Below are 24,838 nucleotides of genomic sequence, written 5' to 3'. Positions count from 1 at the left end.
GAGCAAGAAAGGGGATGGGGAGAACAGGGAAGGAAAAGGCAAGGCAGTCGAGCTGGTGGCATATTCCTATAATCGCACCTTCTGGGAAACTGAGGCCATCACGACTCCAGCGTGAGACCTGGTCTTAAAACTAAAAAGCCAGGTGCCAATGGCTCACCCGCAGGAGGCTGAGACCTGGAGGATCTCAATTTGAAAGTTAGTCTGGGCAGAAAAATCCACCAGCCACGAGCAAAGAAAGCCAAGTGAAAGCATAATGCCTTGAGTTCAAGCCTTAGTACCAGCATAAAAATAAACAGTCGGGCCAGGAGTTTGGCCTAGTGGTAGAGTGCTTGTCTAGTATGCACAAAGACCCAGATTCGATTCCTTGGTACCATATACATAGAAAAAAGCCAGAAGTAGTGCTGAGGCTCAAGTGGTAGAGTGCTAGCCTTGAGAAAGTCCAAGGACAGTGCTCAGGCCCTGAGCCCAAGCCCAGGACTGGCAAAAAAATAAACAAAAATAAAACAGTCCCTCACATATGCCAGATAGGTTAAAAAGTATTCTCTTGACTTCCCATTGTTACCATTTCAACTTCACATCCTATCCAGCCCTTTTTGGGGGCTATAAATGGTCATCTCTGCTGCCTCTAGGCCCCCGCAAAAGGACAGCCACACACCCCAGCCACACCCCACCATCACCCAGCCAATCATCTTCCTTTAGGCTCCCAATCATTTCAAATGAAATTGCTACAGTAGATAGGCCCCAGCTTTGTCTGCTAGGGTCTTAACGTACCTGAGACATTCTTGACATTGCTTTCAATAGGAGCAGGATTATCTGTAGTCAGGCCTTGTATGATGGCAGCTAATGGAACAAATCACAAAGGCACCTGCTACATCCCAAGCATTGTGCCAGATGCCCTTCGTAGCTTGCCCCAGCTTACTCTTACAACACTAGGATGGGACACTTTACAGCTGGGTGACTGGATTGTAAGAGGCTAAGTCCTATCGCTAGTAGTGGCCATATTGATATTTGAATTCTTGAGTTCAACTCCATGTGAGAGGCTCTTAAATAGTTATTCATCAACACGGGTGTGTGTGTGTTGGTACTGGGGCTTGATCTCAGGACCTGGTGTGTGTGTGTGTGTGTTGGTACTGGGGCTTGATCTATGCTCTACCACTTGAACCACAGCTCCACTTCTGGCTCTTCACTTGTTAACTGGAGTAAGAGTCTCAGACTTTCCTGTTCAGGCTGGCTTCAAACTGCAATCTTCATGTTTCAGCCTTCTGAAAAGCTAGATTACAGCTGTGAACCAATGGCACTTGGTTCATGAAAGTTCTTATGAAAGGGTCAGGCTGGTCTCTGGCATCATACAGGCAAAAGCCAGGTGGTGGGTATTCACAGGACCAGCAGCATGTCTGGGGTTCTGAGGCCCTGGTGCAGAGCAAAATAAAAGGGCAGCACTCACCTTCCGGGCTGTGCTTGCAAAATTGGCCCCACAGGCCTTGCAGCTTGGCTCTGAGCCTGTTGGGGAAGGGAAGGAACTGTACCCAGGATTGGAATAGGCTTGCGTCCTGGCTCCCTGGGGTGGGGGGACGTCCTCAGGCTGTCCATCCAAGCAGAACCAGTTGCAGCAGGTTGCCCACATGATAAAATCTGGTACAAGGGAAAAGGGGGGAAAGGTCAGAGTTAATAACCCCAGTATGGCTCTTTCTATCCCCAAGGATACAGAGTGAGCAGGGGTTTGCATATCCTTCTCCGGTGAGTGGAGCAGAGGACTTATTTGGGAGCATTTGGGTATCCTTCCATCTCCTCCAGTTACTGATCCACAGATACATGATGCTGCAGGGAAGGATGAGCTATCAGGTTGGTGTGGCACCTTAGAAAGGTTGCTGATTCCTGATGGGCTTTAATCTAAAACAAACTCCATATAAATGTTTTTTCTTACCTAGCAATTATAACTGCCTTCACACCCATTTTATTCAGGAACATGATCTAGTCCCTAGGGCTGGCAGACAGACATATGGAACTTTATCTCACACACACACCTCCACAGACACATTGACTCTTATAATGGGGGTAGGCAAGCTGGATACAGTGTTATGCACTTGTAATACCAGCTCAGCTACTTGGGTAAGAATCTGAAGGATCACTTGGGCCCAGCCTGGGCAACATAAAAATACTATATCTCAAAACAAAACAAAAAGTATATAGGAAGCAATCTAAGTTTAAAGAATAGCTAATATACATTGTCACTTGGGCAACAGCTCTACTTCTGGCTGTTTTGCTGATTAATTGAAGATAAAGGCTTTTCTGCCTAGGCTGGCTTTGAACCTCAATCCTCAGATCTCAGCCTCCTGAGTAGCTAGGATTACAGACAAGAGTTACTAGAATACCTGTTTCTTATGCAAGTCGTTTCTTTTCTCCCCTCAAGCCCCAGGCTCCCTAGGACAAGGATTATTTCATATCCACATCTGTACTGAATCCTAGCCTATAGATGCTCAACATGTCTTAGTCCCATACTCTTATCAGGGCCTTTCAGGTGGATCATGACATCTTACACATTATTTCTATGTTATATTTCAAAACGAGCCCCAGGGACTGAGGACTTCTATGCTCAATGAACAAAGGTTCCAATCCCTCACATGTCAAAATAAACTAAAGATGGCTAAGAGCAGGAGTCCACTAAATAGAAAACTTCGCTGCAGTGTGGGAGTACTGAACCCAGAATGCAGCAGTTAGTGTAGACATTCTGAGCCTCAGCTCTGCTTGCAGAGATAATAAAGGAAACATCTAATGTAATGTTAGTATTCAATAATCAGGTCACACAAAAGAATGGTACTTTCTACTGTCTCACTGCTTCAACAAAGGCACTTTTATAGTCCAAGACACAGTAAGCTGGAAGGAACTAAAGGCCCAACAGGTACAATGTGGGTCATGTCAGAAGTAAGAAGGGGACCTGCCAGAGGGAATCACACCCAGGGACATGAGGATTCTTTCTAACCCTAGGCCTCTGGCTCCTTCTGGGCCTTTTTTAGCTTTCCAACATGGTCTTCAGGACATCAGTGCAATATCCTTCCCTTCTGTAAGCACCTCTGATTAACACCTTGCTCTCCTACTTGCCTTGATTCCTCTGGGACTGAGGACTGTAAAGGTCTCACAGCACCCAGTCAAGACAAGCGGCTCAGCAAGGACCACTGAACAAGTCAGTCATAGACAATATTTAAATTTCCCCTAACCAACACATTCATTCCGTTTCCTGAACATCAAAACCATTTCTCTTGCTCAGTATCGCTAAACACTCGAAGGTCTCAGAAGACAAGGATCTAATCTCCAGTATTCACTAGAAATAGTTCACATGGGATAAGGAGAAGTTCCTCCCAGTACAGGTGGTAGAGGAACAAGGCTTCTCCTTGGCACAGAATGAGAACAAAGTAGGAACTTGCTGACTCTTTCTTAAATCTCATGTTGATAACTCTGTCTGGGGGAGGGGATGGACCAGCAGCCAGGTTGCAGCCCTGCTCTCTCCGTTTAGGGAGCTGTTATTTGCCTGTAAGGTAAACCTTCCCAGTCTTCACGTTTCTCCTCTGCTCATACTGCATTCCAGGAGGCACTAAGTAAATACTAGTTGCAACCATGTGCATTGTATATACCTTTAACCACATTTTCTCTGGGATGGCAGAGATAGAAAGGAAACCCAGCGACTTCCCTCCTAAAGAGGCCAAGGCCATTCATGAACTACTACAAAAAGCACTCCTCATGCAGATTTGCAACCTTTCATGAAGCAGCTTCTCTTCCTGCACTGGGTGAGGGTGAAGTAGCCCACGCCCTGGAGGAGGTCACAGTCCAGAAAGGAAACAGAAATGTAAAACCCACAACTGAAAGGTGAGGGCCACAAGCACAGAAGAAGGGAGCTAGAAATGTAAAACCCACAACTGAAAGGTGAGGGCTGCCTGCATGGATGGAGGTCTGGACAGGGAGGGGTAGGGGTGGAGCACAGGGACAGAAATGCAGCTGGACAAAGGCAAGAGGCATGTCAGAAGAGACTTCTCAAATGAGGCACCACATCTCAAAGTGACAGTACACAGAAATTACCAGCAAGTTGGGAACAGAGGACATTTTGAAGAAGAAATAAATACATTCACACTGAAACTAGATGCTTGGCTGGATCCGGAGTAGTGGGTACAGGTAGACCAGCGCTAGACACAGTACACAAGGAGCCATGGAAAACCTCCTTACTGGGGTAGAGTCTGGGACTTTATTTTATATGCAATGAGACATGGGCAGGGGCTCAACACTGATTTAGGTTTTATGGTTTCTCTTGTCTGTCAGAAGGCACTTGAGCAGTAAGGAGAGTAGAAAAACATCCACAAGGGCAGGGTTAGGAGCAGGAGGCTGCAGCAGTCCTACTGGCAAGATGCAAGGATACGAGAGTACAAGCTAGAGCAGCTAGGTCTCAGAAAGAAGTAGCAGGACATAGCCAACTGTGGTCATGCATACTTGTAATCACGGAACTCAGGAGGCAGAGACAGGAAGACGGGACTTCAAGGTCAGCTTTCCCTACATAGAGATCCTATCTCTAAAATATGAATAAATTAATAAATGAGGGGAAGGTGACACTCCAGGACAAATCTCAGATCTCCTTAGTTGATATGCTGGCATAACTAGTGGAATCATTTGTCGGGATAAAGGTCTCAGGAGGGGGCACACATGGGTGTGTGGAGAGCACGGGTGGAACATACTGGCACATAGGTAGGTCACATATACATGTGTAGGCTAAAGACAAAGGTGGGAATCCTTATCTTACTGGATGTCTATAGCACCAGAGTGGGGCAGGGGACTGACTGATGTCTGAGGAGAAGAGAAACTGGCTGGTTGGCAAACTGACGAAAGCAAAACTAGTAGAACTGAGGCAGGAAGGACACTCGGAGGGGAAACGGCTGAAGGGTATTGTGAGTTTCAAAAATGACCTGGAGTTTCAAAAAGGACTTAGTTTGGGGAAAGTATGAGTGTGCTCTTGGTCTAAGCAGTTCAGAATCAGACCCTAGCTGATAACTAAAGGTTGAGAAGTAAATGAGAAGTGAGAATCAGCAAGGCTATAATAATAAATTATTTTTTTCAAAAACCAATTATGGCCTGGGTATAATGGTTCATCTCTGTAACCCTAGCTTCTCACGAGGCAGAGATCAGAAAGATCATTATTTTTGTTTTTTGTGCCAGTCCTGGGGCTTGAACTCAGGGTCCTTCAGCTTTTTTGTTCAGGGCTAATGTACCACTTGAGCCACAGCTCCAGTAATAGCTTTTTGGTAATTAACTGGAGGTAAGAATCTCACAGGCTTTCCTTCCTGGGCTGGCTTCAAACTAGGATCCTCAGATCTTAAGACTCCTGAGTAGCTAGGATTCCAGGCTTGACCCATTGGTACCTGGTAAGGATCACTATTTAAGGTCAGCACAGAAACCCCCATCTCAACCAATAAGCTAAATGTGGTGACCCATGCTTGCCATTCCAGCTACGCTGGAAACTGTAGGTAGCATGAACAATTCCAGGCTGGCCTGAAAGAAAAAAAAGTAACTACATGAAAAACTTGATCAAGTGGTAAAATACTGTCTGTCTAGCCCTGAGTTCAAACCACACACACACACACACACACACACACACACACACACACACACACACACAGAGTGAAAGAAAGAAGGTCCTAAAGAGAACCCACGGTCATGAAGATAAATGTAGACATATTCACTGACTACAGAGGAAAACCCAAAAGAAGCAATTATAGAGGAGGGAAATTGGCAGTCAGGTTTGCAGTAAAAGGGAGGAGAAGCACGGAGTTAACCAAAGAGAAGTACCATTAAATGAAAGAAAAGATTTAACTACAAGAAGAAAATAAGTCAGCCCGTGGCTCACGCCTGAAATCCTAGCTACTCTCAGGAGGCTGAGATCTGAGGACTGAGGTTCAAAGCCAGCCCAGGCACCAAAAAATATGAGATACTTATCTCCAATTAATCAGTAGAAATGGGAAGTGGAACCCAGACCCAGAGTTCAAGCCCCATGACTGATCCCCCCCCCCAAAAAAAAATCCCTTAGACCTCTTGGGCCTAACCAACAGGTAGAAGTCAGCCTACACTAGCTTTTGCTCTTTTTTTTTTGTTTTATTTTGCCAGTCCTGGGCTTAAGCTCAGGGCCTGAGCACTGTCCTTGGACTTTCTCAAGGCTAGAGCTCTACCCTTGAGCCTCAGCACCACTTCTGGCTTTTTTCTATGTATGTAGTACTGAGGAATCAAACCCGGGTCTTCATGCATGCTAGGCAAGCACTCTACCACTAGGTCAAATTCCAGGCCCTAGCTTTTGCTCGTTTAAATACCAAAAGCCATCGCTCCTATGGTCAGCTAAGGGTACTCTGCTGCCAAACTGGCAAGCTCCAAGCCTAACAGTACCCATTGTCGGGATAATTTTTTATTGTTTAATTGTAATGTATAGAGGGGTTACAGTTACATTCACCAGATAGTAGGTGCATTACTTCTCACACATGGATACCCTTTCTCATGTATTTGTCCCCCCACTCCCTCCCAATCTTGTTTTCCCCCTTCCCTTTCCTATTTCAAATAAATAAATGTATATACAATTAGCCAGGTAACAAAATCAGATACTGTAACAATATGAGATTAACCAAAGGGCAACAAAAGGGAAGAGAAATAACATAGACCATTAACAACAACAATCACACAAGATAAAGTTCTTGTTTCCATATCCTGGAGATCCTTTCATTCAGCCTCATCCTATATGGCCTTATGTATCTAGCTTTTGTGCTATTATAATCCTGTGCTAGGAGAGTCCCAGGTGTGTACTAATGATTACAAATGAGGGAAACTATTGAGCCTATGTTCCTTTGGGTCTGGCTTTTGAGGCAAAAGGTTGTGAATGCATGTCTCTTAGGAGTAGCATAGCTTATCCCCCAGCCCTAAAAAGATTCCCATCCTGCTTCTATTACTAGAGAACTACAAGTGGAACCAACCAACTATGGGCTGTGGTAAACCACCTTCCTTCCTTCCCACCTACCCATTCCCCCTTTTTATTTTTGAACTCCTTCTGACTGGGATTTTTGACTCAGGACTGTAGCCATGTCTCCAGTTTTGGCTTTTTGTTGTTTAATTAGAGATAAGTCTCATGGACTTTCTGCCCAGGCTAACTTTGAACCACAATTCTCAGAACTCAACATCCTAAGTAACTAGGATGCTTTCAAAGACTTTACCTGCTGGGCCGGGAGTTTGGCCTAGTGGTAGAGTGCTTGCCTAGCATGCACGAAGACCCGGGTTCGATTCCTCAGTACCCCATACATAGAAAAAAGCCAGAAATGGTGCTGAGGCTCAAGTGGTAGAGCTCTAGCCTTGAGAAAGTCCAAGGACAGTGCTTAGGCTCTGAGCTCAAGGCCAGGACTGCCAAAAAAAAAAAAAAAAAAAAGACTTTACCTGCTAAACTCCTCCTGATTGGACTTGAAAACTGAGTATTGGGCCTCTTGGTACCACATACACAGAAAAGTGGTGCTGTGGCTCAAGGACAGTCGCAGGCCCTGAGTTCAAGCCCCAGGATTGACTAACACATACAAGCGTGCGCGCGCGCACATGCACATGCACATGCACACGCACACACACACACACACACACACACACACACACATATATACATGCACTCACACACAGTCTGACTGCTCTCCTACTGGGCTTTTCCAAAACCTACCACTCTGACTCTAGGTAGAAGAGAAAGGTGGCACAGGTAGGCTGGGAGTACAGAAGATAATCAGAAAATGGCTAGCAGGCAAGCCTTAGAGTCATCTCATTTACTGAGGGTGGTACACCTATTATCACTAATACATTTATGAAATCCATTTATGAAATGGTTCATAGTCTCTATGCTGTAAGTACACAAAGTTAAGGATCGTTAATACAGAATGGCTTCATCTTGTATATTTTCCTTAAAAAGCAATTAAAGTAAGACTTGAAGGAAAGGCTGCGAAGGACTATCAATACAGCTTAGCTAAACCTCCCTGAAATAACTGGCATTCCCTATTAATATGAGGAGTCAATGGGGAAATGGTCTGCCAAGCCATGCTAGGTACTTTATGAGATCCCGGTAAGGTAAACTACTTCTTCCCATTTTCAGGTTAGAAAACCAAAGACGAGAAATCAGTTTACCCTAGAGGTTAGGATAATACAAAAGAAATTTGTGTGGACACAGATTATCTCACTCTATTTACCAATTACATAGATATACTTTGTGAGAGTTCATCAAATTACACTGAGAATCTGTATACATCCCTAACAGTAAACTTATATGGTAGTGTTAACCACCTAGAATATGGATAACTTGTAAACAACAAAAGAAATCATTCTGACCGGATACCACATTCTCCCATAAAAGCTTATTTTCTCTGCTTGTTCTAAATCAACATTTCTCCAAACACTTGACTGTAGCTCCTTAGCCTCATATCTATAACATTCTCCAGCCTAGCTTTACCCAAACACTTTGCCTGCATTCCAAGGTCTCCAAAGAACTCCAAGTAGATGCTACATGTCTGTCTCAACCTTCTCAGTATGCAGGAGTCAACATCATCACTTTCCTCCGTCCTTCAATTTCCCTTCCCTCTTCTCACCTCTTAGTTTCCAGAACTCGGCATCTGTGGCTTCCCTCTGCTTCATAGCCTCTTCCCTGGCTCTTCCTCTCCATTTTCAAAAGCTGGGAGACCAGGCTCTGGTAAGCTGTCCTCTGCACCCACCCCTCAGATGGCCTTCCTGAGGCTAAAGATTTAACTCTCTATCTCGGTACCCCAGTGGTGGACTGAGTCCTCATCCGTCACCTGGCTACTTCTACATCCCAAGCCAAACCTACCCCCACCCCCGTTCCTGCCTTTGCATTTGCCATTTGTCCTTTCTGCTTGGGCATAGCTAATGCCTGGGCAGCATGCTTAGCTCCGTCTTGTCATCTGACCTGCAGCTTCGCTTTCATTTTCTAACCACATGTACAGTGGTAGTTACTACGTGGTTTTGAGCTGTATTCCCTAAAGTAAGAACTCCACGAGGACAAGGATACCCATTTCCAGTCCACTGTGGCCTCTTGGACAAAGAACAGGCTCCCAAGTTCAATTACAGCTTCACTTCTTTCCTCCTCTGTCTGTTCCTTCCCATCCTGCTGTCAGCAGGAATGCTCCCCTCGCAGGCTCTCCTTGCCTTCTGTTTTCCTTCAGAACTTTCACAATCTGTAGTTACAATTATTTGTTGGTATACAGTCTCCTGGAACAGGAACAGCATTTCTCTTCTTTTTTTTTTTGGTTTTACCTGTGGCATCTGGCACAGCGAACCTCACAGTAGGCACCCAAATACTTTCTGGAATGAACAGACTAAGGTCAGACAACATTCATCTTTCATCAGCACAGCTGATGAGACATGAGCTAGCTATCTCTCCATAGAGCCAAAAGCACTTCCTCAGTGTTCATGGTGACAAAGCGACTATGAGGGAAAAAAAATTCCTTTGTGAAAAATGAAGGGTGGCTAGCTTTAGACAAGTTATCTAAGCTTTCTGAGTTCCTCCTCATCTGTATATGAAAGATAAGACCTACCATGTTGGAGGGTAAGTAGGGATGGAAAGTAACATACTAATCAAAACTACGTATTTGGAGCTCAGTGCTGGTAGCTCATATTTACAATTCTAACAGGAGGCTGAGATCCAAGAATCACAGTTCAAAGCCAGCCCAAGGAGGAAAGTCCTTAAGTCTCTTATCTCTAACCACCAAAAAGCTGAAAGTGAAGCTGTGGCTCAAGTGGTAAAGCCCTAGCCTCAATCAAAAACAAACCAGCTCAGGGACAGTGCTCAGGCTCTGAATCCAAGCCCCAGGACTGGCACACAAACATACACAAAAGGAATATTTGATGGACAGTACATCAAGTTATTAAACTGTAAATTACAGTTCTAAAATGGCCATCACCCACAGGTTTCACAGCAACAGTGAGCTGGACAGCCTGATGTGATGTCTTTCTTCTGGTCACCTGAGGTCACACAACCTGGGGTTACGTAGGGTAGGGCTGGGCACAGCTGATTACACTACCTAAGTGATAAAGAATCACTGTTTCCTAAGAACTCACCTTAGATTTAAAATCATCTCTCAAACTAGAAGGCTGCTTGCTTGTACAGGAAAGTTGAACTCCTTTGAAATGGTTAAATTTAAAACAAAATCTCAGGGTTGCAAGTAGAACTTTCCAGTAAACCTGCTTGAGCTGCCACCCTGAACTGGGAGGATTTAAAATGCTAGTGACACCACAATGATTTGCCCTGTAAGTAAGCAACCTGCAGAATGAGCTCAATCACCAACTGGTATCGGGCGTTGGCATGGGGACAACGAGCATGTTCTGTCTGATACTGATATTCTCTTGGAATATTTACTTCAGAATAAAGAATTCAGAACACCTAAATCACAGAAGTGGAACTTTAGAACCCAAGACTGAGTTAGAATAAACAGTATGCTCACGAGGTGCATGAGCTGGATATAAATGAGCTGTTTCACAGAACTGGAACTTGGCAGGGGGAAAAAAACACTTCCAAGGTCTTTAAATCCAGACATTTTCTGTCCTCCAAGGCAGTCTGGGTAATGCATATTTCCTAGATGAGAGTGTTTTAAAAGATACATTTTTAGAAAGCTAAATAGTTGCGGGGGGAAGGGGAGTCCCCACTTTGTTTTTGCCAGTCCTGGGGCTTGAATTAAGGGCCTGAGCACTGTCCTTAGGCTTTCTCAAGGATAGAAGAGCTCTACCGCTTGAGCCACAGTACCACTTCTGGCTTTTTCTATGCATGTGGTACCAAGGAATCAAACCCCGGTCTTCCTGCATGCTAGGCAAGCACTCTTCCACTAGGCCAAACTCCTTGCCTGGCCCCCACATTTTTCAATCTTAGACTTGACCTTAAATCCTGGTTCTCACCCAGAGTGAATATACCACTGAGCTTCAAATTAACAACAATAAACTTTCCCTCACAGGCTGGCCACAGAGAAGGGCTCAGAATGGAGATCATGCCTCTACTGGGCCTTCCAGTCATCTATAGAGAGCAAAGGGTAGTGCTAAACATGTAGTAGATAGCAAGATTATAAGGTGTGGGGTCAATGAGGATGACAGCTGCCTTGCTCCAAACCAGCTTTGAGCCTACTTGGCACATAGACATCAGTGATTTCAAGCCCTAGTGGCTCCTCCCTCCCAACTCCAGAAGTCATGCTGTAACACAAAGGACTGAAGCTTCAGGAGTGAGATAACCTCCTGTGCTGTTATCTCAAGCAACAAGGGAGAACTGGAGGAGTTACTCAGACTTGAACTTTAAGTTCCTCTCCAACTAATCCTTAATAAAAATAAAAATTAAAAAACAACAACACTTTTTTTTTTCTTGCTACTTGACCTCAAAGCCTGAGACCCATCCCTGAGTTCTGTTTTGTTTTGTCACTCAAGGCTGGCACTATAACACTTAAGTCACATCTCTACTAACTTCTTTCTTATTAACTGGAGATAAAGGGTCCCATAGACCCTGTCCTGGTTGGCTTCAAACGACATCCTCCAATCTCAGCCTCTTGAGTAACTAGGACTACAAGCATGAGCTACCAGTGTCTAGCAAAAACCTTATTTAAAAAAAAAAAAAAGGTAAACATGGTTATTTAGTACACACTATGTAGAAAACTATGCAACTTGTGGGCAGGGAAGAGAGGGGGAAACAAGTCAAATAAAGGAAAGGTATTTTTATTTATATTTTGCTGGTACTGGGGCTTGAACTCTGGGCCTGGGTGCTGTTCCTGAGCCTCTTTTGCTCAAGGCTAGTGCTCTACCACTTGAGCCCCAGTGCCACCTCCAGCTTTTTCTGAGTAGTTTATTGGAGCTAAGAGTCTCAAGGACTTTCCAGCCCAGGCTGGCTTCAAAATGCCATCGTGAGATCTCAGACTCCTTAGTAGCTAGGGATTACAGGCATGAGCCACCAGTGCCCAGCTAAAATTATATTTTTTTAAAGAACATTTTGTAAAACACCTAATATGTGCCAAGTGAACTGGCCTGCACCTATCTCTTTTAATATTCTAAAAATTAGAAATAAAATGCTCATTTGATGAATGCAGAAACTGGGCCCTTAAGGTACAGCTAGAGGGCTAACAGATGTGCCTCCAACTTTTTGACTAATTTGAGGTCCTACAGGAAGTGGGGGCTGCTTACACTATTACACTACCCACAGTTAACATCCAAGGTTTCCTGGGAGAGAGGACAGTAGAAGCCACAAACTTGTCTAGGAATTCCTGCCACTTCTAACAACACTAACAATGGTACCTACTCACCAAGCCAACATTTACCACTTGAACACTTAAGAAAAGGGACAACATTGGGCTGGGAGGTTAGCCTAGTGGTAGAGTGCTTGCCTAGCATGCATGAAGACCCGGGTTCGATTCCTCAGTACCACATACATAGAAAAAAAAGCCAGAAGTGGTGCTGAGGCTCAAGTGGTAGAGCTCTAGCCTTGAGAAAGTCCAAAGACATTGCTCAGGCCATGAGCTCAAGCCCAGGACCAGCAAAAAAAAAAAAAAAAAGGGACAACATTCAGTAGGGGGCCTGAATCCTACTTTCCACAATTTCAGGGTACTAGTAGTATAGACACTCAATTTATTCAAGACAAAGATTTTAATACTAAAGATGCATATCAGTTCTATTCTTGCCCGTCTCTGTTCTAGTTGAGGGGCCATCGTCAATCCCTGGGCTCACAACTTCCTTCTTGCTTTCAGCTCAAGCTATCCCATTCCATCCCATTCTCATAGTCCCTCAAATGCCCAGCTTATTTGGCATTAGGAATCTCCCCCAAGTATTGGCAGCCTGAATCACTATCCTACTCCTTTATGTCTCATTTTCCTCCTGAGGGAAACCTTCCCAGCATCTTCCCAACTGGGCCTCCAACTCACTCCTCAGGGAATCTGTCCAAGATTCCTCCTGCCCAAGAGCCAGGAGGAAAGCAAAACAAAACAAAATAACAACAACAACAACAACAACAAAAAACAGGTCAGCTTGGCACCAGTGGATCACACTAGTGATCCTAGCTACACAGGAGACTGACATCTGAGGATCGTGGTTTGAAGCTAGGCCAGGAAGAAATGTCCATGGGATTCTTATGGCCAATTAACCAGTAAGAAGAGAAAGCAGAGCTGTGGCTCAAGTGGTAGAGCCATCAGCCTTGAGTGAAAAGGCCAAATAATGCAAGGCCCTGAGTTCAAACCCCAATAATGGCATCAAGAGACCTGTAAGTCATGGTGACCACTTCTTGGGACATGAACATGTACTGTGTCTCATCCACCAGCTAACAATCAGTACATGATCTGACACTATTTTTTTCCTGTCATCACACAGGTGTGGAAGGAGAGACAGGAAATGAGTGAGTCCATTTCTCAGCTTCATTCTCGGCCTTACTGCCAGTAAGTATAAATGTCACTTACTAGTTGAATTATTAACTATGATAACAATGGAGCTTTAAGAAAAGGATAGAAATTCATACTCAAAAGTTCCACAATTATGATTCCAATGATCAGCAAATTAAGGGTTTTAAGTACATATAACCCCAGGAGTGCCTTTATGCAAAAGATATAGGAATAAAACGTCTATCTAAGGCATGCCAATATTAATTCTTAAAATGTCTTAAGATTACTGGGAAAACAAGAAAAGCACTGTAACAGATAGACCTTCTAAAAAGTATTGAAAAAATGTTCAAGCTGTCAGTTACTACAGCAGCAGAGAACCAGCACAGGCAGATCCTAGAAGAACAGACCATGGCTTCCAGCCATTTCTCTACAAGAAAGGCCAAGGCTTCCGTGCTTCCCCAGTCCTTTGTTGTGTTGCCGCAATGGTGCTACAATGGGAACAGCAGAGAAAAACATGAAAACAAGTGTGCAATCAGAGAAGCCAATCTGTACCAAATACATATACCCAGGTCTGCAAGGCAGGAGGGAGGACAAGCAACACAAGGATATAAGCAGTAGGATACCACAAGGTCGTGGAGCAATACATGCTCAAATGGCAATCTGAATAAGGGGGACAGAAGGGAAACTACACTTTCCACCAGCAGTCATTGAGCTCTCTTCCTGAAGTGGGAACAGTTGTAAACAACTGAAAAACATACATAATAATCACGAGTTATAAATGTTCTTGGAAACTCCCTGGTTTCAACTAGTAGATGACAAATATCTGCAGAGGGATCTCAGCATCTGCTGTGAAGTTCAGGGAAAAGTAATTCTAACCAATGGAGCCGTGCCAAAATATCACCCCTGGGGTCTGACCAATTAAATGGCTGCTTCTTAGTGTGGTGTTTAGGAGAGATGACAGATTGAACGCTGCAGCAGAAAAACCTACACATTTACTTCAGCCTAGGTATTCTGCCCCAAAGGGAGAGTCAATCAGGGAAAGGAAGCAGCTCGGAGTAAAGTCTTTGAACAATGCTGAGAGGAGGATAAACAGGCCACAGTTTAATTACTATAGGATCCTTCTTCCACACTAACTGATGAAGAAGCTCATCAGGTTACAGAGACTATGGTTCCCAATACCCCTGTGCAGGAAGCAGGATTCATCAGATAAGCTTTTCTGAACCTTCTTCCAGAAGATGCTTTCACATATTATGATTATCACAAGGACTGACTGATGGGGAACCAGAATTTTCAAAAACAGAAGTCAAGTACCAAAGGAGAGTGTTTCTGGAGCTATGCCCTGGGACAAGGCAGCAAGCGCTTCAAGACAGAAACTTCATCTAAGACTAAAATGATGCAATTGCCTTTCCAAAGCAGACTGTCCAAAAGTTACTGTGCCCAAACATAGATCCTATCCTTATTTAACCTTTAATTTCTTCAAAACAATGGAACCTGCTACATGTAAAGGATAACTAAAAGGATTAAAGTAATGCATTAAACATTTACGCAGAGCCTAATACAAAATGGGTACTCAGTAAAAACTGGCTATAAAGAATGTGGCTTAGTGGTAGAGTGCTTGCCTACCATACATGATGCAGTTTCATTCCTCAGTACCATATAAATAGAAAAGGCCAGAAGTGGTGCTGTGGGCTCAAGTGGTAGAGCATTAGCCTTGAGCAAAAGAAGCTCAGGGAGGGGCCAGGAGTTTGGCCTAGTGGTAGAGTGCTTGCCTAGCATGCACCAAGACCTGGGTTCAATTCTTTGGTACCAGGCCGGGAGTTTGGCCTAGTGGTTAAAGTGCTTGCCTAGCATGCATGAAGACCCGGGTTCGGTTCCTAGGTACCACATACATAGAAAAAAGCCAGAAGTGGTGCTGAGGCTCAAGTGGTAGAGCTCTAGCCTTGAAAAGTCCAAGGACAGTGCTCAGGCCCTGAGCTCAAGCCCAGGACTGGCAAAACAAAAAAAACAAAAACAAAAAAAACCAATTCTTTGGTACCACATACACAGAAAAAAGCTGGAAGTGGTGCTATGGCTCAAGTGGTAGAGTTCTAGCCTTGAGGAAAACCCAAGGACAGTGCTCAGGCCTTGAGTTCAGTCACCAGGACTGGCAAAAAAAAAAAAAGAGTTATTTTTATTATATATGCTGGTGTTTGAACTCAGCAGGGCTTTGCACTCACTTGGCTTGCTATGCCTCCAATCTGGTTCTTTGCTGGTTAATTTGGAGGTAGAGTCTAGTAAACTTTTCTGCCTAAATCTTTTTTTTTTTTTTTTTGCCAGTCCTGGTCCTTGAACTCAGGGCCTGAGCACTGTCCTTGGGCTTTCTCAAGGTCAGAACTCTACTACTTCAGCTACAGCAGCACTTCCAGCTTTTTTTATGTATGTGGTACGGAGGAATTTAACCCAGGTCTTCCTGCATGCTAGGCAGGCACTCTACCACTAGGCCAAGCTCCGAGCCCCTGCAGATCTTTTATAAGCCATCAGAGCCCAGGTCTTTTTTCCTTTTTCTTTGGGGGGGGGGGAGGGAGGAGGGATGTGCTAGTACAAAGCCTTATACTCTGCTCCATTTTCTTATTCACAGCTGACAATCTACTATTTGACATACCTCCAGTCCAGCTTTCCTTTGCTAATTGGAGATAAGTATTTCTCAGACTTCATTGCCCAGGGTTAGTTTCAAACTGTGAGCTTCACCTCTCACCTCCAAAGTAGCGAGGATGGATTACAGGCACAAACCACTGTGCCAGCTTGAAGATCTGCTCTATTCCATTCTATATGCACTTTTCTCCCTTTCTTTAGACATGTCAATACCTTCACCAGGGTCAGTCCTTTCACCAATAACTGAATGACCTCAGGTCTTTGCCACCAACTCTATCTTTTTCCTCTGTGTTGAGGCTTGAGCCCGGCCCCCACGAAACCACTTTACCAGGGAGCCACATCTCCAGCACCCTCTCTCTATGAATCTCTTGACAACCCTCTCAGGAGCATAGAAGTGTGTGGGGGGGGGGGTTGGTTGGTTGTTTTCTGGTCAGGCGTGGGGCTTCCACTCTGGGCCTGAGCTCTTTAGCTCAAGGCTACCACCCTACCCCCTGAGCCACAGCACCACTTCCAGTTTTCTAGTGGTTAATTGGAAAGAAGAGTTTCACAGACATTTTAGTGCCCGGCTGGCTTTGAACTGCGATAATAGATCTCAGCCTCCTGAGTGGCCAGGATTACAGCATAGAAGTGGTTTATTCTCCTTGCAGCCCAGGCTGTTAAGTTTCTTCCCAATTCTACCTCATTTCTAAAGAGTTTCAATCTGTCATCCTCTACTGCAGTCCATCCAATTTAGAATTTCTCCCTTAGTACTTCAACTCTTTTTCCTAGCCAGAAAGAATGAACAGACCTATCTCTGCCCCTGCCTCCCATGCACCCAACCCAGCCAACATGACTGCTGGCACTGCACTGCAGACAGATAGAACTCTGGTAAATGTGATGGGTTCAGACAAAGCACCCTCCTTCCTCCCACAGACCTTTAGCCTGATTTGACATCTGATCTCAATCTGAACATTACGCTGACTTTCTGCAATGCTTTCTGTTCCTGCTAGGATGTAATAAGCTCAATTATCTATCTCAAGAAGCAGAAATGAAGGGAGTTTTTTCTCGTTCACCCAGTGCTACCAGAAAGAAAGAAAGAAAGAAAGAAAGAAAGAAAGAAAGAAAGAAAGAAAGAAAGAAAGAAAGAAAGAGAAAGCCCAAAGAACCTATGGTATTCTCCCCTTGCAAAGAACACCTTAGCCTAATCTGGTCTAGGAGTTCCTTCCATCTCTATCCATCTGCAAAATACAAAACATCTCAAATTCAACACCCATCCCCCCCAATAGAGTTAAGGAAAGAAGAAGATCCGAAGGGATGTTCTTCTCACTATTGTCACTTGCAAGGCCACTGGACCACCCCCAAAAGATATACCCCTTCCCCAACCATTTCCTCTTTTACCCATTTGCTCCTGGAACCATACAGTGGAAGGATACACAATCTTTGAAATGTGGATAGGAATGCAATTAAAAAAAAAAAACACGAAACAAAACATTATCAAGAACTTCATCAGGGCTGGGAGTTTGGCCTCGTGGTAGAGTGCTTGCCTAGCATGCACGAAGATCAGGGTTTGATTCTTCAGTACCACATATATAGAAAAAAGCCAGAAGTACTGCCATCGCTCAAGTGGTAGAGCTCTGGCCTTGAGAAAGCCCAAGGACAATGCTCAGGCCCTGAGTTCAAGGCCCAAGATTGACAAAAACAAATGAACAACAACAACAACAACAAAAACCCACTTAATCTATAGCACGTTATGGGTCTTCTCTCTCTCTCTCTCTCTCTCTCTCTCTCTCTCTCTCTCTCTCTCTCTCTCTCTCTCTCTCTCTCACTGTTATACTGTTATTGTCATTGGTCTATGGGACTTAAACTCTGGGCCTGGGCGCTGCCCCTGACCTCTTCAGCTCAAGGTTACCACTCTACCCCTTGAGCCACATTGCCATTTCCAGTTTTCTGGTGGTTAATTGGAGATAAGAGTCTCACAGACTCCAGTGCCCAGGCTTTGAACCATGATCCTCAGATCTAGCCTCCTGAGTAGCCAGGATTACAAGGACAGTGCTCGGGCACTGAGCTCAAGCCCAGGACTGGCAGTTCTATACATACATACATACACACACACACACACACACACACACACACACACACACACACACGCTGGGCGTGGTGTCTCACACCTGTAACCCTAGCTACTCAGGAGGCTGAGATCTGAGGATCAAGGTTCAAAGCCAGCCTGGGCACAAAAGAAGATGAGATTCTTATCTCCAATTAACCTCTAGAAAACGGGAGGTGGGGTTTGGCTCAAGGGTAGGGTGGTAGCCTTGAGCTACAGAGGTAGGGACAGCGCCCAGGCCGAAGCTCAAGCCCAATGACCCACCAAATGAAAAAAAAAAAAAAAAAAAGACCATCATCTTCAAATAGTTGGACATGTTAACTTGAAACCTCATGTACATTTATACGTACAGTGCATCTTGATTAGAGTCACTCCCTTCAACCTTCCCTCGTTCCATCCATCCCATCCCCACCCATCTCCTGACGTTTCTGTTAGTTCCATTTTCATATATATGTACTGAGTATTATAACTGTGTGTGTCCACCATTCCTCTTTCCATTCATCCACCTTCCTTTTTTTTAGCACTCCCTCCTCATAGCCAAGGGCATATTATGGTTTGAAGCCAGCAGGATGGGCTGGTTTGAAAATAACTCATGCGGTTGTAATAATCCACAAAGATCCCAAGGTGACTCCTTGCAGGTGGTCACCCCACAGCCAATCTGGTCCCCTAATGAAGGTAATAAAGCAAACTGCACAGTAGGAAGAAAAGAAGGGGGCTCAGAAAACAGGGGCTGCTGAGATCATTTCCCAGCTGAGTGACCCCAAGCAAATTACTTGTTTAATCGCCTCTCTAAAGACTTACCAAGGGAGGAAACAATTGAGCAGCTAGCATCAGATACAGCCTCTAGTATCCAAGAAAAATTTCAATTCAAAGACCCCCCCCAAAGAAATAAAATAAAAAACTTACACAAAGGCTCCAGAGTAATTTGCAAACTAGCATGGTCATAAAACATTCAAAGGTGTGCTAGAAATCCTGGAACATAACCAAAGAAACCTGTTATTTAAAAGGCTGCTGAATTATAGCCTACAGTTTGTTATTTTAAAAAAATAACTAAGCACAGATTGAATCCTACCCCCTACCAAATCTAACAGATCAAAGCCAGGTCAGTATTTTCATTTTATAAACCATAGGGATGTAATGCAATATGGGGGAAGCTAGGGAAAGCTATCATGTCTAGTCCCCAGAAGAAAGGTGCGTATATGTATATAGGCAAGGGCAATAATGGACCAGTTAGCTTCTTTTCAAACCCAAAATAGACTTCTTCAGGCAAGTTCAAATATTAAAAGGCTTGGCCTCAAATTTGCTATGTAGCTCAAGTGCAACTGCTAGGAATATAGTCATGAACCATCACATGGAGCTAATAAGTCTTGACTTTTCTTTTTTTTGTGGGGGGGAGTATGTCAATCGTGGGGCTTGAATTCAGGCCTGCACATGGTCCTTGAGTTCTTTCGCTCAAAGCTAGTGATCTACCACTTTGATCTACAACTCTACTTCCAGTTTTCTGGTGGCTAACTGGAGATAAGCCTCACAGGCTTTCCTGCCCAGGCTGGCCCTGAACCGCAATCCTCAGATCTCAGTTTCCTGAGTAGCTAGGATTGCAGGCCTGAGCCACCAGCACCTGGCCAAGTCTTGACTCAACACATAGTCACACTATTCACAGGGAAGACAAACACATCCTATTTGTGGCAGCTTCCTGTTTAGGGCTGGCTGATCTTTTTATACTACTGCTCCCTCTGAGCCAACAGTGCTAGAGGTCACCCTGTTTTAACGAACAGGTAATGTTTCCTATGGGCTGACAACTGGCTCGGTGGACAGTAGTGCATTGACAATAAGACCCATTTCCCTCTGAGTCAGTACAAAGATTCACCTAACAAACACAAAAAGCAATCCTGAGTCTTGGAAGACACTCTGTGAATGTCCCATACTTCATACCAACATCTGGCCTGCAGTAAGTATTAAGAACATAAATGGTGCTGAGGTTTATAACACTGAAATCTGAATATGAAAGCTGGGAAAAAGAACCACAAATATGGGAAATGTTTTTATAGCTAAACCCTGGCCCTTTGTCAAATGTGTACCAAAACAGATTTCTGTCAGCTGGTCCTCACTAGCAGAGGTACTCATTCCAGAAGGGAGGGACTGAGACAGTTCCAAGGCTCCCATGCACTGCCTTGAATTCGGCTTCTACCAATCTATTGCTCAGGACTGCAGCAGCACTCAGCAGCATTACAGAGGCGGGGAGGGGAGGGCAAGAAATCTCTACCAGTCTCAAAAGAGCTGGTGGTTCCCAGACCACAGTGAGAGCTAGGAGTAAATGCTGGGCAGCAAGGCATTTGGTGTCTTTGCATCCGCTTTCTCATCTGGATAATAGTAGGCTTGGCCTAAAGTAAGCTAATGTTTTTTCCAGCTGTAGAAAAAAATTCAGAGCTTCAATATTAGCAAGTCAACGGAAGTTCCTGTGGCTTCCTGTATGATTTCTTTGCTTAAATAAATACCTTTAACATCCCACACATCTCATAGTGTGAATATTACATGCCTTGATCTAATACCCAAGGATTCTTTCTTTCCCCTTTTCCCTTGAAACATGGGTCAGAAATTTCCCTGCCTGGAGACAGTATACCGGTCATCCTAAGGACTGTTCTTCATACATGCTCTTTTTATTAAGGTCTAATGTAATCACTACTCAGTTCTCAGGCTAGTTAGAAGCGCAAGAGGATGGAGGAAATCTACCCAGCAGCATGTGGGCACACCCAAAAGTGACTGTTAATGGGGAAAGAATGAGGCTAAATTCTGGAAGAGCAACAGAGTGGTGAAGCCAAGCCAGAGTCCACACAAGTCAACAAAAGTCAACAGAGAGGAAGGAAAAGGGAATGGGAGGGGAAGAAGAAAACAAACTAGTGAGAAACTTGAACCTGAAATTCCTTCATTCATTCATCCGGCCCACACCGGCTGCCTACTATGTACAGGGAACTAACCGATGAGTCACTAGGGGAAATGACGAAGGTCAACCACACAGATCCACTCCCTGAAGTGACGATCTAGTAGGAGGCATGAAGGCAGACAAGCAAACCACTGAAATGCACAGCAGAGACAGGACTGTGCCATAAAGGAGACATAAAGGAGAATCCTCTCCTAAAAGACTTGGAGAAGGTGATTACGACGTCCAGTGATGATAAGTCAGACAAAGGGAGCTTTGAGGAAAGACAGATTTTTCTAAGCCGAAAGCAAAATAGAAATAAAGGTTCTGAGTAAGCAGATAAGGAATGACAAGGACGTGAATTTGATCTGAGAAAGAGGCAAGCAGGAAGGGAGGGATGTTATTAATAATTACGAGGGGTCCAGAGAGCCATGGCTAAACTAGTTAGATGGACTGAAGCTGGAGTGAGAGTTTAGAAACCAACAGTAGAATCTTAATGTAAATCCTGTGAGAGAGCAAGAAGAAAAGCGGACGTTGATGAATTAGAACCTGGAGTAACTAAAATCCTCGACCCATAAAATTGAGGTAATGGGGCTGGGAGTGTGGCCTAGTGGTAGAGTGCTTGCCTGGCATGCACGAAGACCCGGGTTTGATTCCTTGGTACCACATGCATAGAAAAAATCTGGAAGTGGTGCTGAGGCTCAAGTGGTAGAGCTCTAGCCTTGAGAAAGTCCAAGGACAGTGCTCAGGCCCTGGCCCTGAGTTCAAGGACTACCAAAAAAAAAAGTGACCACATTTGATGAGACCACATCAAATGAATGGTAAACAAAGGAATATCTAGAAGGCAAAAAAAAATAGAAGGGCCCATTTTCACTTCAGAACTGCCGAAGGCAGAAAAATCCTGTCCGTCACTAGTTGACACGTTATTTCTCTATGGTAAACAGGGTTATTCATGGAGCTTACATAGGAACAGAATACATGACAGCCACTGCAGCAGATGCTCCTGCAGTCAACTCAATCACCCCTTACCAATCTGAATAGCATCCTCACTTGTACATTAAAGATTATTGTGCCTACATTGCAGGATGATCACATGGTCTACTGGACTATTGTTAGCTTTTTTTGTAACTATATTATCCCAAACCATCCTATCTTATTACTTATTCTATGCTCACCAAATAAGATATTTATTAATCTGATTTCCTAGCTCTCTTAAAATTGAAGAGCAATATCCTAGTGAAATCTAGATCCTGTTTTGTTTTGTTTTAAATCTTCACTCTAAAAAAATTAATTGGTGGGGCCAGGAGTTTGGTCTAGTGATAGAGTGCTTGCTTAGCATGCACGAAGACCCGGGTTCAATTCCTCAGTACCACATACATAGAAAAAAGCCGGAAGTGGTGCTGAGGCTCAAGTGGTAGAGCTCTAGCCTTGAGGAAGTCCAAGGTCAGTGCTCAGGCCCTGAGGTCAAGCCCTGGACTGGCAAAAATTAAAATAAAATTAATTGGGACTGGAGACATAGCTTAAGTGTTAGAGTGCCTGCCCAGCATGCACAAGGCTCTGAGTTCAATCCCCAATAATTCCTTAATTAACTAATTAATCAGTTATTTCATGATAAACTGGTATGCTATTTTGAGCTCAGCCTCTTAGGTTCAAATAAAATCCTGTTTCCAAAAGATTTATCATTTCCAGGTACTCAAAATATTATTTTGTGACCTAATACCAAACCTAGAACATAGTAATCAGAATTCTAAGGGACTTTGCTGAGAAGCGAGACTGCTACCCCTCAAAGCAGCCCAATTCGGTGCCCGAATCTACAAACCAATGTGTATATTTTCCTATACTTACTTCCCCACTCACCACCACTCTCAAATCCCCAGTTGTGAAGTGTGGTAAATCATATTTTATCTTACTCTCAAACCATCCAGAAGTCAAATTTTCATTTTTTTCTCATTTCTACATTTGTCCCTCATATCCCAATATACTTGGTATCACACGGGATCACAGTGTTTATCACAAGAATGAATTTCAAACACAACTTAAAATATAACACACTGAAATCCAACATTTTCCAAGATCTATTAATAGAGCTTCTTTTTCTTTTCTTTCTTCATTTCTCTATTCCTACATATTATAGAAAACTTTTTTGTGCCAGAATTAAGGCAGGAACTTCGGGCTTAGACACTGTCACTGAGCTTTTGCTTTTACTCCAGGCTAGTGATCTACCATATGAACCACAGCTCTACTCCCAGCATTTTGGGGTTAAATTGGAGTAAGAGTTTCAGACTTTCCTGCCTGAGCTGGTTTCAAAGTTCAATCCTTGGACCTTAGCCTTCTGAGTAGCTATGATTACTGGTGTCTGGCTGCATCCTGCATTTGAGTCAAGTCCAGACCAGTTCCTATATGGCTCACAAAAGGCCCCAAGTAATATGGGTCCTGCCTGGCTCCACACTTACAAGATGTCTTCTTCCTTATTCACCTTACTCTAGCTTTCCACCACTGCCTTACAATTCCTTGAAAACAGTAATTTATTACCCTCAAACTGAGTGCTGTGGTTCCTTTTCTGGATGGGACATTCTTCCAGCTCTGTAACTGTTTAATGCATCATGGAGTCTCACTGTATTTGCTGAAAGAATGGATCCCATAGTATATGGTCAGGTAACTGAAATCTCAGTATCTGGCAATCTCACCCCTCAGTTTCAGTGCTTTATCTCTAAATACCTGCTCTATCTCAAACCTCAATTTTAGCATAGTAAGTACATTTAAAACTAAACCCCAGGGCTGGGACTTTGACCTAGTGGTAGAGTGCTTGCCTAGCATGCACAAAGACCCGGGTTCGAGTCCTTGGTACCACATACATAGAAAAAAGCCAGAAGTGGTGCTCTGAGACTCTAGCCTTGAGAAAGTCCAAGGACAGTGCTTAGACCCTGAGTTCAAGCCCAGGACTGGCACAAAAAAAAAAATAAAATAAAATAAAAAATCTTCCAGAGCCCCCTGGTCTGGGGGCCCCAAAAGTGGCTTCAAAGGCAGCTCTTGGACAGGCAATGGCTCACATCCTCCAAGTGGAACCAATTAACCTTCTGTGCAGGAGAAAAAAAAATCTCCCAGGTGACTGGTACACAGCTAGATCTGTAACCACATGACCAACTCCCTATTCAATAAACATGCACTGATTCCAAAGTTGGCAACAATTCTGAATCCTAACCACATTGCATATCCTTTTTGCAGAATGATGTAGACTGTCCTTCAGGGTGAAGTCCACATCTCAACCTGTTGAGTCTGAGCTGTTTGTGACTTACTCTGACCAAGATGAGGCAAAGTGATCACGTAGGCCTCCAAGGCTCAAGTTCAAAGACATCCAACCCTGCAACATCTATTATAACCTGAGATGGCTTAATAAAACAATGAGAGGTCAAGAGAGAAACAAGATTTCACAGAGGAGAACCAAGATCTCCCAGCCAATAGTTAGCACCAAGGTCCAGATGCCTAAGAGAAGCTATCCTGGATCATCCAGCCTATATACCATCACATTGAACAAAGCAGCCTGTAAGATCACCAAAAGCTTTTGGGTAGCTTATTACACAGTAATAAATATTGGAATTGGAGGAAATTCAAAATTCTCCTCATCATTCAAATTTTCCTAATTCAGATGATTAAAAAAGAAAAACGTCCTACATGCTCATCAAAATTACTCCTTCAAAGCACATTCCCTCATGAAAAACAATCAATCCCCCTGATAATTTTCTTGTACTTAAAGATGGTAGTCAAGCTATACTTTTAGATTTTCCTTCTCTTTAGGCCAAAGTCTTCCTTCTTTCC

General features: G+C 43.9%; 1 protein-coding gene and 1 long non-coding RNA gene across 3 annotated transcripts in view; one reads left to right on the top strand and one right to left on the bottom strand.

The window, feature by feature from the left end:
* Rffl (ring finger and FYVE like domain containing E3 ubiquitin protein ligase) overlaps positions 1-24,838 on the bottom strand; it is a 66,108-nt gene that overhangs the window by 12,786 nt on the left and 28,484 nt on the right. The window contains exons 1-2 of one of the 2 annotated variants that reach the window (XM_090351249.1): positions 10,114-10,323; positions 1,445-1,632 (exon numbers count right to left, since the gene is read on the bottom strand). In XM_090351249.1, coding sequence (XP_090207375.1) covers positions 1,445-1,624 — 180 coding nt within the window. In that variant the 5' untranslated portion in view covers positions 1,625-1,632; positions 10,114-10,323. Of the gene's footprint in view, positions 1-1,444; positions 1,633-10,113; positions 10,324-24,838 lie in introns of those variants that run through there. The other variant, XM_090351250.1, reaches the window with a different exon arrangement.
* LOC150052026 (uncharacterized) lies at positions 10,514-24,619 on the top strand. Its single transcript, XR_016538471.1, has 3 exons — positions 10,514-10,613; positions 13,384-13,448; positions 24,248-24,619. It is a non-coding gene; the product is annotated as an uncharacterized LOC150052026 (long non-coding RNA).

The sequence above is a fragment of the Megascapheus bottae genome, chromosome 17, assembly GCF_031878675.1.
Source record: "Megascapheus bottae isolate mThoBot1 chromosome 17, mThoBot2.hap1, whole genome shotgun sequence".
NCBI lineage: Eukaryota > Metazoa > Chordata > Mammalia > Rodentia > Geomyidae > Megascapheus > Megascapheus bottae.
This window is presented reverse-complemented; position numbering and strand designations above follow the sequence as displayed.